The sequence below is a fragment of the Tripterygium wilfordii genome, chromosome 6 (genome assembly GCF_013401445.1).
Source record: "Tripterygium wilfordii isolate XIE 37 chromosome 6, ASM1340144v1, whole genome shotgun sequence".
In the NCBI taxonomy this organism is placed as follows: Eukaryota; Viridiplantae; Streptophyta; class Magnoliopsida; order Celastrales; family Celastraceae; genus Tripterygium; species Tripterygium wilfordii.
The window spans coordinates 7,196,295-7,212,146 of NC_052237.1; the positions used below are offsets into that span (position 1 = coordinate 7,196,295).

The following is a 15,852-nucleotide window of genomic DNA, read 5'->3' on the forward strand; positions in this document are numbered from 1 at the left end:
TTGATGCAAACCCGGATACAAAATGCCAAGTGGATCTTCCCATGAGGATCACAATCTCAGGATTCTAATAGTTCTTGTTGCTACATACAAATAAAGAAGCAATTCACCCATCAATAAGGGTTGAGCAGAAGGCTTGGTAAATCACAGTGCGAACACTGCTGCACACACAAATTGCTAAAATTACAACTGAATATATATTTATAAATCAAGTATTCGCAGGAGAATAGAGATGAACCATTATCATCCACTACGGTACTATTTACAGGCATTAAAGAGATACATGCTGCAGAAGACTTAGCTACTAGTACTGTACATGTAGAGAGAGAGAGAGAGAGAAAAAAAAACAAAAACAAAAACTTTCAGCAAAATGAACAGATTTCTCTATATACTGATGAACTGCCTCTGAGGCTCTTGGATGCTCCTATGCTCCTTTATGTGTGCATACAGCATGTCCGACTGAAGAATGTGCATGTCACAAATTCCTCTCATGTGGCTCAAGCCAAGGAAATCCCAGGAAATCAAACACCTCCTTCTCCGTCTCAAATCTTAGACTTGCACTACCTCTTGCACCCTGCAACAGGTTTTTGCATCTGATGTAAAGTAACCGTGAAAAGTAGTTACGAGGAAAATCCTGAAACTGAGCCAACTTAGTACCTTTTTCCCGCTAGACCCTTGAGTAGCTGGAAACAACCCTGTGTCATCAAGCCGGTATCCTTTGGAGTCTGCCAGTATTCTCAACCTGCACTTGCACAGTACAGTTAAATTTTTATTGTATTTCACTAAAGAAAAGAAAGCTTAAAATTCATCAGCTAGCAAGAAATTAAAGGTCTCGAGAGAAATAAGCAAATTATGCTTCTCACCCCTACGATGAAGATATACTGAATTTGGAACTCATTTTCAAAATCAAGGTGGTCTTATCAATATCGTGTTTTGTGCATATCTTATGCGGGAACCGGAAAAGGAAATGTTTCTAGATATGCTCGAGTATACGCAATGCTTTATTAATGAAAAACCATGCCAATTCAGCCTCCACTTCACCTCCAAACCAAAGTACCTGCATAAGGTACTTGGAAATTTCAAAGGACTTAAAAAAATCCTTCCCTCATCAAACCTGATACTTGGATGCATACGCATCCAATACCTCCCAAGTCCATGCAATATAGATCAAACTAATAAATTGCACTTAACAGGACATCAATTCTCCAATAATTTGAGGCATACTGCCATGCAATATAACATATTCTCTTCACCTCAAAAAATGTTAAGCATAAGTCTAATTGTTTTATGAAAGCACAGAAGCTATCTTCATCTTCAAACATCAACTGTTGATACCATAAACAAGTAAGGGTAAAATCTGCAAGAATGGTGCAGAAATTTAAGGACGCTGACTTAACTTTCATCCCTGGAAGAGAACTTCAAAACTAAGATATGTCTATTCATCTTTTGGCCCTGATCAAAAGCAAAAAAAACTTTGAAGGTACCTTCTATTTAATACGTCATTGCCAGTCCATGCTATGAGTCCAAAAGCATATATGTCCCTTGGATATACCTACAAATAAAATAAATCAAAAAGAAAAATACTCAAAGAAGACTAAGAAGACGGGAAGGGAGGGGGTATGGATAATACTGCAAACAACAAAATGCTTTATTAGAGCTATGTTCTATTGTTACTACTCCTTAAAATCCTTTTGTAATACATAACCCATTAGTGTGATAGAGAAACATCAAATCACCTTGAAATCTATGCGATGGCGTAGCTCCCGTCCTGGATACGTACAAAGACCAAAGTATGTGTCCACACCTGAATTGGTACCCTGTGCACATCGTAACATAAAAGTTAAACAATAAGATCACTGTAATGGCATGTACAAGACACTAAAACTTTCATTGCTAAAATATATGACTGCCTCGAACTTATCAGTTCCCTGTGCACATTGTAACATAAAAGTTAAACAATAAGATCAATATAATGGCATGTACAAGACACCGAAACATTCATTGGTACAAATATGACCGACTTGAACTTATTATAGAACAAAGTCATATGGAAGAGATTGTTAAGATTAGTTACTTAGTCATTCAACCCAATAAGTTAACTTGTTGATTTGGGATGTTTCACATCATTTATAGATATTCTAACACTCCCATCAGGTGTGGGCTAGGAATCCAACGGCCCAACACGTGCAGAACAAATGAAGCCCAATACTAGGGGCTCTCACAAAGGTCCACACTTGGGGCAACAATAAATTGGGGTATAAATTGCGGAAGTTAAGGTTTGAACACAAGACCTCCTGCTCCAATACCATGTTAAGATTAGTTACTTTGCCATTCAACCCAATACGTTAACTCAGGCATTTCACATCATTTATAGATATTCTAATAGAGATTAAACTAATTTCAACCGATTGCAACTTTGGATACTACAAAAATACTAGTTATTCACCTCTTCATAACAAAGTTAACGAAAGGTCGCTTGATGCTTCTCATATAAACACAATTTTTTTTTTGAACCTTGACGTTTTTTCCGAGGAAAACGAAGAACAGACTTAGTAGGCTAACTCAAATTCCCACTATAATGAGGCACAACTTCACAGCCCTCATGGCTCACCAGATCATTTCTGGTTTGCAGGCCATCACTGAATAGATTTTAATATTTTCATAGATATCTCCATGCTTCTATGTTCGATATCTCAACCAGTGGGAGCAAATAAACAATGCCATGAAAAGGATTCAAAGCATTCAAGGATTAAACTTCCAGCAAGTCCCATATATAAATCCAGCCGAATGCTGGAAATGGAAAAAGTTTCAGCTATTATTAAGCACTAAAATTTAAATTAATGAAACATTCCATTCATAATGGTTATAGTACAGGTTCAGACCTCATTAACAAATGATAATATCAATTGCTAAAATGGCAGTAATTCGATGAGTGGTAACAAACCACTACTTTTCTGCAACAGCATCTGATTACATAGAAAATAAAATCCTTTTCAAATAGGCTCCACAAAGAAAGAAAAGTGGATTCATTGTGAAGTTCTAATTCGATTCCCTACTCAAGTAGCCTTGATTATCCTCCCGTTTGTTTGTAGGCATGCATAAATATACAAACACATGACGAAACCAATTAAGTGGAAGAGAAATAACATTACCTCCTCACTATGGGTACTGAAAATCAAATCCTCTCTTAAAAATTTCATATCCTTTAAACACTTCACAAATTTTGCCAGAAAACCTTTATGACTGCAGATATGAAGCAAACTAATTCAGCCCTTTGTAAAAAATACCAAGAACATATCTCACAGAAACCAAAAAAGTACTTACAAACAAATTAAGAAAAATGGTAACCAGCAGCATATATGCATAACTGAACCATGATTCAGAAGAAGTTGTACACATCAAGGTAAATACTTCATTATGAACTGAACTGTACAGTAACATAAACTCTAGCATCTAAGAATATGCTTCTATGCCTTTCCCCATATTATATTTAGGAACCTTCATAAATTATATTAATAGAAAGTTCATGCATCTGAATCTAGACATGTTGGTGCACAATCTATACTACTGACCATAAAAGTGAAGCACCTTTCAAAGCAAAGGTCCCTGGAAATTTTCTGAGAATATTTGATGATTCGCTTTCTATTTTCTTTCAACCGTTAAAGATAAAACAGAGGCAATATTTGCAAAATGACAGTCCCATCTCACTGGAATTTTAATTAAAGGTTGGACTTTAGACCTTTTTCCATCAGGATGTGTTGTTATAATGTCCATATCCCCGCAGGAAGCTTTTCCACGCCTATAGGACCCTCCACATACAATAACCACCTTCAACACAAATGTCAGAAGATTAGAATAAGAACCAAGATACAAATGTGTAGGTGAACTTGGGATTATAAACAACATTAATTCCAATTAAACCTAAGTCAGACGAATAGTCTGCTCACCCCAGGCAAAATTTCTTCGGCAACTTTCTCTAGGAGTTTTTCCATTTCTTGAACCTAAACAACCATAGGTATATTAAACAATCCCATGCTAAAGCAAGTCTAAAAGGTACGGTCATGAACTGAAAATTACAGAAAGATGCAAGATAATCAAACCTCATGGCGTGGAATCCTTGAATTAATATCATCAAAGTACTTTAATCCTATCTTCTGTGAATTTGTTAATGAGTCATCTTTCTTTAGATCATCTAATGTACGATGCCCTTTCTCATATAATTTTGCAGCTGTGGCTGGACCGATACCCCAGACTTCCCCAAATAACGAAATTGTTCGCACCTGCCAAGACAGAATATGGAAAAAGAGAGAATAGAAATTATAAAGATTTCAAAAAATGCATAGCTCAAAAGTTAGTAGAACTGTTGGTATTCCACATAATTTGAGATAGACAAAACATAAACAATAGCCTCAATAGCTAAACAATTGCAGTTCTTCCCCTTTCCGTTTCCCTGCTAAATTTTATGAGTACCCTAGAAATACTATACAAATTATAAAATTAGTGCCATAAAAGTATTATAGAAAACTATATGTGTGAGGAAAAAAGGAAAACAACTCACTTGCACAAGGCTCCCATGGTGGGTGGGGTCGGGGACAGATATGATGTATGCAGGCTTTACCCCCACATAATACATAGAGAGGCTGTGAGCAAAAAATTAAAAAAAAATCTTGAAAGAGAACAAATTCTCACTGGAGGCACAGAAAGGCGAGATGTACAACACCTTAGCCCCACATAGGAAAGATTTTATTTCCAAGAAATGAAACCATGACATCTAGGTTGTGGTGAAATAACATTACTACTAAGCCAAAGGTTTATCCTTAATTCTTGCTAGAGATGCTACTGAAATCATTAAGACGACCCCGCCTTCCAATGTGGGAGCCTTGACCAAAGGAGCTATTTACCTTTTTATGCAGCTAAAATGATTAAGAAAAGATTATCATTTATCTTCAAGATGGTCAAGTCAAATATTAATACTACCATGTCAAAGAAGAATATCAAGAAATTAAAAACTTCAGAAAGCATTAGTTTGAGAGATGTGATATCCTCATTCAATTGCAAAACAGATTGCAGGCAACAACAGAGAGCAAACTATAGAAAAAGAAAATTCACTCCAAATTGAGATGATAGACGAGGAAAAAATATGACCAGAAAAATGTGCAATGAAACATGAAGCAGTACATAAATGGGATTGCAGGTTACTGAAAACTTCACAGTACCTTTTCATCCTCCTCGAAGTGCTCTAACTTGGACAACTTCCCAGTCATGACTATCTCCCGAATCTGCATTGAATTTCATTGGACTCCATCTCAAATTGATAAGAGGAAAATACATTCATTGTAAAGGCATAGGAAATTATACAGCTTAAATTTCTCAACATCCAGATTGAGGTCAATGGAAGGTTTCGAAAGCGATGCTGTCAATTTTTTAAATCATTCATATTATTTGAATGCATCACATCATTATTATTTAAAAGTACATTTGTGTGACGAAAAAGGATGCGGCACGACTTGATGCTTCATAACAGACCACAAAATCAGCTCCAAAATTGACAATAGTTCATGACACGCAAAACCTGAAATGACAAGGAATCTTCACCAATTTATTTTATTTTCTTATAATTTGCTCATATTTTAGTGTCGGAGAGATGATGAGTTGCGTAAGATTGGCAGGAAGGAGCACCATCATATGGCATTTGCCACAGTGCCACTATGCTGGGAACTGGGAAGTATGACAAACGGGAAGCGGAATCTAAGGATGACAGGTGGAGCTTACTGCTGATGAAATTAAGCAGGGATATCAAGAACATTTTCCCCCAGTTTTCTTCTTGTGCTAATGCTCTAGCGCATCTATAACTCATTTGAGAGAGATCTCAATTATACCACATATGAAAAGCAAACTGAAGTATATTGTGAAACGTAAGATGAGTTGGCAGGTCAACGAAGGAAACAAAATGGAAAATTGTAACTGAAACATACAACGGTCAACTTACATGGTCCTGCATTGATTTTCCAATAGATGGCAGATGTTTGACCTGGTCCACACTTTCGATTTTAAATGGCAACTTCTCAATAACTGGAATAGCTTTGTGATAGCTAAATGACCTCCGATCATCGCCCAATGCTTTTCACAGGCAGGTTAGCCACATTAGACAATCTGGAAAGCAATAAAACCAATAATGCAAGCAAAAGAACTTAGCAAAAACATATGCATAACACACGAGGAAATCTAGTCTCACCTCTGTAAATATTTATAAGTTTCCCAAATATATCAGTGATATTCCTGTTTAAATCTGGTGGACTGTATGGCAAGGATGACTACAACAAATAAAGCTGATTAGTAAAATAATAAAGCTGCAAAAGATATCAGCCTTATCAGGTGATCAAATTCTGATGCAACAAAAAATGACCCTCCAAGCAAAGCAGCAGTTATGTACTACGCCTCCAGAATTTGAAGAGCAGAAGTCTACTAAATAAGCTAAAAAATATCACTAGTCTTAATAATTGAATGCTACTCTTACATTCTTGTTTGGAGTATCATAGGGCTTCAAACTATTGTTCGCAGGGTCTTGAGTATGGAAAGAGCTACGATGGTCCCCTTTAGAATTTGATTCCTCACGTAAAGAATCATTTCCAGAATTTTGTTCTCCTTTCAAATTCTTCGAATCATCTGAGGACGATCTTATCTTTTTGGAAGGTGATGGCTCATCATCACTAGAACTGATTCTATTGGTTGAATGAGAAGTCAATGACTTGTCTGCAATATTCTCCCCTTCTGCATCCACTTCCAGATGATATGGATCTTCGGATACCTTTTCTCCTAACCTCAAGCAATCTTCTAGCCATTGATAGAGTAGAACACTCTGCAGCAAAGTTGTTAATATCAAGCATAAGAACTCCAAGCAACCTCTTAGATATGTGGTAAGCAGGGAAATGAACTTCAACATAAAGAGCAACACATCATGTCCTCTGAGGTTACATTTCAAGTCTCCCTTTGTCCCTTCTCTTATAATAACCTACGTGGAAATTAATCAAGGATTCTAGATAGTTAAGATGCCTGAGGCAGTAATTCTGGAAAATTTAACCATCAGCTGAGACAAAATCAACGCTTCCAGGGAAAAGACTAACAAGAAACTATTAAAATGTCCTCGGACCAAGCACTGGAAAATTTCAAAATTCTTCAAATTAAACATCATCAATTGAAACCTTGATCCTCAGAGAAACTTGAGAACTAAGATCAAAATTTTGCCATGCATAAGTAGAAATCCAAATACAATTGAAAAATATCACATTCTTCTTCAAATTTATAATTTATTTGGCCTAAAAGCAACCTAATTGTATTAGAATAATCACATATCAAGTCATCCTTCAACACTATAGCCATTTATTTCAATGGGGAAAAAAGAGATAGAAAAACTTTAAACATCTATTTCATATCACAAACGGCATACCAAAGTTGAGCTACACCAAGATAAAATTCATAATACAATAAGCAACATTAATATGCAGAAATCTTGTGCCAAAAACTTCAAAACAATTGATTGTGCAAGGCCTCACAGCAATTCAAAGTTCTAATTACAAGCTTATGGTGTAAGGAACGCTCGCAAAGACATAGCTGTTTAAAACAGCACATGAACTTACTCCTTTGAAGCGTGCCAGGCGTTCTCTGCCTACTTCTTCGAGAAGCACATCTAAGTTCATTGCAAACACGTGAGTTACCCTTTTGTTTAGAGCCTCCTCAATGGTAGCACCCATTTGCAGCAGCTTCTGCTTCCAAATCTTAATAATAAAGAGAAAAAAAGAAGCAACATTAAACAAATAAACCCTCAAATGATTAGATGAATCCGTTGGAGGCTAAGAAAACAGTGGCGAGACCTGTAATCGACGAGGCTGTACTCTCTTATCAGTCAAGAAAGCGAAGATTCCGGCAAAAATGCCATCGGGATCGGTAGAGGGAGCTTTCTTTCTGGTTGCCTTTGGCGCCATTGAGTCTCGTCTGTTTGTTCTTCCAGTCTTCTTCTGCAAGAACCCACCGTTTAGAGTTTGAATTACGTGTAACCGAACGGGGGAGGACTCGGGTATTGCTCGACCCTCCTAAATCAATGATCCTGATAATTAATCATTTTAATTTGTAAAATTATTTTTTAAAACATGCATGATTTTAAGGTTGTGTTTGGTATCACTTCCAAAAGTTTTGAAAACAAAAATAAAAACATGAAATCGAAACTTGTTTGGTTGAACACTTAAAATTGAAAACAACACTGAAAGCATAAAACTGAAAAAAAAAAAAAGTGTTTATGCTTTTATTTTCATAATAATGGAATATATCCACACCACTATATTTCTCATAACTGCAGCATTTGTCGTGTCTATTGCAATGTAATTCACCATTAAAATATCAGCAAAAAGGAAAAAAGATAAGAAATAAAACAATAACCCAAAGTATATTTGATCATTGTCTTCATATCTCTGTGCAACTTATAATCTGAAATCTTAAAGAAAGTGCAATATATAATAAGTATAACTAGTTCTGTTTCCAAAACTTTTAAAAACCTTTTTTTCTTGTTTACAAAAATTTTGAAAACCTGTTTTTGGTTTTCATAAAAACCAAAACAGAAAATACAAACAAACAATATTTTGTGTTTTTATTTTCTATTTTTTGAAAACTAAAACAAAAAACAAGAAACAAAAGTGATACTAATTTGACCCTAAGTTTTTAACTCGTTAGATTATATTTTTAAGTGTGAATATCCAAGAGAATCAAGAGTAGCTTAGATGACACTTATGTGTATGGTATCTCATAGAGGTCTCGAGTTCGAGTCTCCCCATCCCCTCCCCTGTATTAAAAAAAAAAGTGAAATATCCAAGCTCGGTCTTCTCGAAGAGTCATAGTAAACAAATATAATTAAAAATGAATTTCTTGATAAAAAGTCTCATTGATGCAAATGAGTATATTATCATTAGATGAGATCATTATTGATGCAAATGAATATAGTATAATACCAATACAAGAAGCCATAAAAACAGTTTATCTTCAAAAAAACAAAACAACAATTACAGGAAATGAATTGTATTACCTGTAATAGGGAAATATATTATTTTTTGCTACATCACTGAGAGTTGGCATTCACTTGATCCCTACACAAAGTAGTGGAAAGATAATATAATCTGAATTGAATGGTCTACAAAACATAGACATAATCTTCAAACTGAGATAAAGGCCTACCTATGGAGAGGAACAACCCTTCACCACTGACACAACCCAAAAAGTATTTCATAGACTACTTCTCAAAATTGAAGAGAGCTCTATGACAATCAATCTTATTCTACAACAACAAAATTGAAAAAAATAATTCCACAACTAAATAACGAATGTAAAGCCAGTGAAGGGTTACGTTATCACATGCCTCTTCTTGAGGAAGATTTGCATAGAAGAGAAGATAGAAGCGAAGACACCCACTTGGAAGAAGCTGTGATGATATCAAGGCCAAGGAAAAACATAGCACAAACCTTGGTCGGAGTTTGATATTGTTCAACTCAGAGAAGTAGAGAAGCCTACCTAGCAGAAGAGACCATGGACCTAGGAGATGCATGCATCGAATTCGACTTTGACTGTTAGAGCCAAAGAGATAGAACTAGAGAAGTATAGAAATAGCACCAAAAAAATGGAATCAGAGAGATTGAAACAAAGAATGACACAAGTGTGTATAGATTACCTTCCAAGAACAGAACTAGCAAAGGAGGATGAACATATTGAGCAATATCTCCCTCTTCTCCTTTTGTTCTTCTCTCTGGCGGCTACTCCCTATTTCCTGGTTTTTGATTCCTCTCGATTCCTCTCTGGTTTTCCCGATTTCTCTCCTAGCTCTCTCTCTTTTTCTTCTCTTTTCCTCTCCTTTTTTCTCTCTTTTGTGTGGCTAATCCTCCTAACAAGCAATCGAGTTTTTTTCCAATATAACACTGTCAGAACTAATATTTTCGAATATAACACTGGGATAAAATTATTTCTCAATATCACACTACACGCCATTTAGAATGGCGTGTCTTTACAATTTTTTTATGATGGCGTGATCAATTTTGCATCTAATGGAATTTTTTGTTCAAACCATCACAGATGGCGTGAAACATGATTTCGTTCATTCACGCCAATTGGAGTGGCGTGAATGAACAAAATAAAAAAATTAAAACCAACTTGCCATAAATTTAACTCAACAATCCATATCCAACAAAATACATAAAATAGTCATCGTTTGATCCAACATAAACAAACCATCATCAGGGACACAGTAAAAATAAACACATAAATTGTCATATGATTCAAGCAAATGCAAATATCATATAGTCCTGTGCATAAATCCTTGTTCATATATTCATAATGAAAACAATGTAATTACATGTATATCATGAGAAATTTCATTGTTTATTTTAAAAACATTGAAATTTGAAGTTTAACATCTATACCTATATATAAAGCAGAGGCTCTAACAATAACTCTTATTTTTTTGACACCTGACCTTCTAAAACTCCCTGTTTCTTCCTACGTGGACAATCTACAATCCCTTTATTTGTTTTTCAGACGATCTCAGCTCTCTCCCTATTTCTCCAATACACTTTCTCTCCAAACGTCTCTTGCGGCAATAAAAGAAGCAGAAAAAAAACGGACAATCTGAAAGCCTTTTTTCGTTCTACGTCTTCTGCTCCCCTTCTCTATTTCCATCTTCCAATTAAACATGTCCGTTTCCATATCCCACAAACCAAAATCGGCAGGATCTGTGGAATCTGAACGGATCAGATCCGATTGGATCTTATCGTAGAGCTGTTGTTCGTTTGTTGTTTACGTGCTTCATCTCCATTCCCGTCGACTCCACATCTCGATTCCGATTTCGTTTCTCCTCATATCTTGTATGGTTTGGCGATTGGCTCTTCTCCTCTGATTGTTGTTACATTTAATTTGACTTATTGTTTATTTTATTCAATAAACCTGGATAGTCATTATGTATTGATTGAAAAACAGAAGCGACGCTTTCGATTATTGTTCTGATGCATGTATTGCCCGAAGTATATAATAGTCGGAGCCGAATCGAAGGCAACATTCATTCCTTCTCTTATCTAACTTGAATCCGCGTTTCTGGTCATCTGTCAGCAGAGTATCTAAGTTGATGTGGGTCTTTGTTTTGGACAAAGTAATCTGCTTCAAACGGTGTCAAAATTCAAGTGGATGAGAGTCTCTTATTGAGCCTGAGGTTATAGCTTGCTGGCCAGTGAAGTCTTGAATAAATAACTTTTGGGAGTTCAAGGTTAGTTTTTTTTCTTATTTTGTTTTGGGAATGGATTTGCGGTTCTTTTTCAAATCCATAGTTTTTGATGTGAATTTCAAATCGCTTATTGGATTTGAACCTCAGGCCAAATAAGTTGCATATACATAACTGAATTTTCTGAATGTCATTTGTTCAAGTCTCTGATGCACCCAATCATGTTAAATGAATAAGTTTATTATTAAACTTCCATGTATTTAAATTGAGTTGTTTTTAGTGTTAAAAGATTCATTGTTTGTATTAGGATGTATAAATTTATTTGGAAACACATTAGTTGAAATAACTTTTGAGAGTTCAAGGTTAGTGGTTTCTTATTTTGTTTTGGGATTGGATTTGCGATTCTTTTTCAAATCTATAGTTTTCGATCCGAATTTCGAATCGCTTATTGGATTTGAACCTCAGGCCAAATAAGTTGCATATACATAACTGTAATTTTCTGAATGTCCTTTTTTAGAAGTCTCTGGTGCACCCAATCATGTTAAATGAATAAGTTTAGTATTAGACTTCCATGTATTTAAATTGAGTTGATTTTAGTGTTAAAAGATTCATTGTTTGTATTAGGATGTATAAATTTATTTGGAAACACTTTAGTTAAAATTTTTGTGCGAAATTCTTCGTGTTTTGGTAGTGAGGACTGAAAAAAAAAGAATTTTTAACAGAATGAGATGTTAAATCGAATAAAGTTTGTGGTGATGCTAAATGATTCAAGTAGTCTAAACTTAGAAGTTTTTAGGTTGCTTGGGGGACATACTTCTTTAATATTAACATTTCTTTAATCCAACATTTTTTTATAAACTACTATGGTACAGCTGTAGCAATACTGCACTATAATTCATTTGACTCAGTATGTAAAAGTTTAAAGCCACAAAAAAATTGGTTCGAGTAGTCTAAACTCAAAAGTTTTTAAGTTGCTTGGGGGACATACTTCTTCAATATTAACCTTTCTTTAATCCAACATTTTTTTTTAAACTACTATGGTACTGCTGTAGCAATACTACACTATAATTCATTTGACTCAGTTTGTAAAAGTTTAAAGCCACAACAAAATTTTATTAATGTAAATAATTAGAGTCCCAGACAACCATTAACCAAAAACATCTTAGCACTATGCCATATTCTAATTGAGCATAATTGTGCATAGTTGCTGTATTGTTAGTTGTCAATTGGTTATTGAAACTTATTCATTGCAGGTTTTGATAAAACATATTGACATGGTTTCAAACACTTTGATATGCCTGCAGGTTTTGAACTTTAATAATATCTTTCTTTACATTATATAGCGTTTTCAAATGGAGTGCACCCAAGAACGAGATACAAGGTAACACTCTAATATTAGAAAACTCTTGATGATGTCTATGTGCTTATTTTGTTATTTTTATATATTTGACGTTTCCTAATGTTAGTTGCTAGATCTGTGGTTTTTAAAAGTACACGAATGTTATCTTTATACCTTATAAAAATTTAAATGCTTTCAATAAAAAGATTGTATTATTTGTGGTGAGTGATATTTGCATTGTTGTTTTTGAATCGATATTTTTTTTTTCATTTCAATATATGTTGTTGATGGGTTAAGTCCTATATTTGTGTATTTCAGATTTTCTGTTGCCGTGTGTTCTGGAGTTCGGCAACATAGGCATGCGAGATTGTTTAGGAGATTTAAGTTACAACAATGTAGATTAAGAAGGTTTGGATGGATGTCCCACCACTTTTGTTTTTTGCTGTTGTACTGCAAAATTTAGTTATGGTTTTTTTAATATGTTTTTTGCAGGATCATTTTGGGGATCGCCGTTGAGCAGAGGTTTAAATTTGCTAGGTATAAGAGAAGTATTTCTGAGGCGAATAAGGTCTGGTCGTGCCCTTCATTTTGGAGGTATTTTTTATGTTTTGTATTGTGAAATGGTCTTTCATGTTCTGTCTTATTTTATGTGTATTTGTTTGTTATTTTCAAATAATAAATTCTAGGAATTGGTTTTTCAAGTTTAAGTTTATAATTTTGCAATTGTTTTTCAAATTAAATTTTATATATATAGTTTATTGTGAGATTTGATTTTTTATTTTTTTCCCTGTATTTTTTGTATTTTTTAAATCTCCAAAATTAAATTAATTTCTAAAAATTTATATTTTGAAAGAGAGGGAAAGGGACATTCTTGAGATGATTTTGGAAATGGCTTTTCATGGATTGAGTGGATGGTCGTGTCTTGGATGTTTGCTGCCTGAATCACCTGCCTATGTATTTCATGGAGGTATTTTTCTTGGTGAAATTCAATGTTCTTTGTTGTACAAACTTTACCCCTATTAAATACTAATGCATTTACCATGCTTTCGTGTACTTTTCGAAGAACATCTTTCTCCTAGCTGTATTGGACTTCAAAATCATATTCTCAATAATTTACATCTACAACATTTGAGGCAAAAATACCAGGATGCGAGACATAAAAGAATTTCGATATTGCATCAGAAAAGGTTGCGATTATTGGCTTCAGTAAAGGTATCATATACTCCAAAGATTGGTGACCCCAATTTCAAGCTATATATCAAGATTGCCTTTTTAAGCTGTGTTTTTCCTTCTCATATCACTTGCGAGCCTTTATCCCAAAAGTTTGGGGTCGGCTATATGAGTCTATGAGAAAATCAATGGGAATCCACTGCAATATATTCGTTTCGCCATTCATTTCTATCTAATAATCCATATCCTTTTGTACTATGTCAAGCCATGTAAGATCTATTCTATTTATTCTCTTTTTGTCTCTTTTCATGATGATAATAAACGAAAAAACAGGAGAAAAAATGAAAGAACTTTTTGGTTACTGGGCATCATAGCGCATCAAAATCCGTTAAGTTATGGCCAGATGTTAGACTATTCTTAAGAAGGTTTTTTCAATTGTTACTTAAAAGCTATCCAAACAGTTAACCAAATTAGCTCTTGCTGCTACAATGCTTCTTATTTGCCCAGTCATGAGAAATCTGCTTAGGAACTGGAAAACAAGAAAAACCACTGTTTAATCTTCATTGAAATGGCTGATCAGATCATCCTAGCGCTTACAGACAAGGAAAGTTCTCTTAATAGCAAGTTTATGCTTAATAGAAACTAATAAGTAGAATCAGCTCCAGCAAACATAATTCCACCTTCCAAAAAACAGAATAGGATCCTTGACAATTGGGTTGTTACGAATAGTGAATGTAATCACTAATATTGAACTCATTGCCACCAGCATTTGCAACGGTATGTTATCACCTAAGTTAATCACAAGTTACCAAAGTTTCCTTAGATACACTCAAACTCCATCAATCATAAATAACATGCCTTAATTTCCCTTCCTCCATCCATAAGGCCAAAATATTGATATAAAGACTCCTATTTCTATGCACCCTAATATAAACAGATTGATATACCAGGTGAAGATGAGGGGAACATCAAATCACACCAAAACAGAACAAATAAAATGCCCAAAACCAAAAACAAAAAACCTATTTTTCCGACTAAACTTAGAATCATATGCATCCCCATACTCTCAGCATCTAGAAATAAAAGAGAACGGATTTTAACAACTACGAAAAAAACATTGCAGAAATGTAAGTACCTCAGTGCAGATTTCAACCACCTCTCCGAGTGAATCTCCAAAAATATCTTTCTTAGAGAGTCTCTTGAGGAGATGAGCCTTAAACTTCTCCGTCTCCTAAAACCCCAAAAAAACACGGACCTCCATCAATTCGAAAACAACAAACAGAAACATCATAAATGAGTTATTGGGCGTTGTTATTGAATGAATTTACCGCATTAGCAAACTCCGGGATTGGGTCAGGAAATTTGAATTCGGTTACGCTACAAATTTTCTTAGCGGATTTAGAAGAAATAAAATGAGTTTCTGGGTGTTTTGTTATGGTGACTGAAGGTTTAACACTAAGAGAGTGACTAAATGTAAAGGAACCTGAATCCCTAATTTGTGAAAAAGAAAACGAAGGAAAAGCAAAGTAGCTACACAAAAATGAAGCGACGGGTCGGGAAGAAGAAGAAGATGAAGAAAAGAGAGCGAATGGGTTGAATGTCGGAGACACGAGAGCTCCGCTCCAGTAAGGGTTTTTTTGGAAAAGTAACACTTTCCAAAACTCTTTTTTGAAAACTAACTTACCTTTTTCAAAACATGAAATCTAACACTTTTTTGAAAGGAATTGTCTCAAATACCCTTATTCCACATGATTTCATTCAAAAACTTTTTCCCCTCTTCCTGCGACATCACTTTTCAATTCGTTCTTCTTTCTCTTCGTTCTTCTTTCACTTTAACCTGTTAATCTACGATTTTTGTCTCATTCGACCACCCCTCTGCACCTGATTATTCATGGGTATGTTTTATTTAATTTTGTATTTGTGATTTGGGTTTTGAGTATTCATTCGAGCAGTTTAGGATACTTTGTGTGTTATGTTCCAGTATTTCATATTTGTTGTTTCGAGTATTTTGTTGTATCTGTTCGAGTATTTCGTTTTATTGTTCGAGTATTTCAGATTTTGTTGTTCGAGTATTTTGTTTTAGATGTTCGAGTATTTA

General features: G+C 34.7%; 1 protein-coding gene across 1 annotated transcript; it reads right to left on the reverse strand.

The window, feature by feature from the left end:
* Positions 1-171: 171 nt before the first annotated feature.
* On the reverse strand, positions 172-15,118 carry LOC119999850 (DNA polymerase lambda). The gene is made up of 17 exons (XM_038847618.1): positions 15,083-15,118; positions 14,890-14,985; positions 9,071-9,131; positions 7,869-8,012; positions 7,635-7,772; positions 6,515-6,856; positions 6,233-6,311; positions 5,987-6,117; positions 5,214-5,276; positions 4,098-4,277; positions 3,945-3,998; positions 3,737-3,825; positions 3,150-3,240; positions 1,734-1,814; positions 1,482-1,549; positions 655-739; positions 172-571 (listed from the first exon to the last, which is right to left on the reverse strand). The coding sequence occupies exons 4-17, from the start codon at positions 7,977-7,979 to the stop codon at positions 473-475; spliced, it is 1,611 nt and encodes a 536-aa protein (XP_038703546.1). The 5' UTR covers positions 7,980-8,012; positions 9,071-9,131; positions 14,890-14,985; positions 15,083-15,118; the 3' UTR covers positions 172-472.
* Positions 15,119-15,852: the final 734 nt, after the last annotated feature.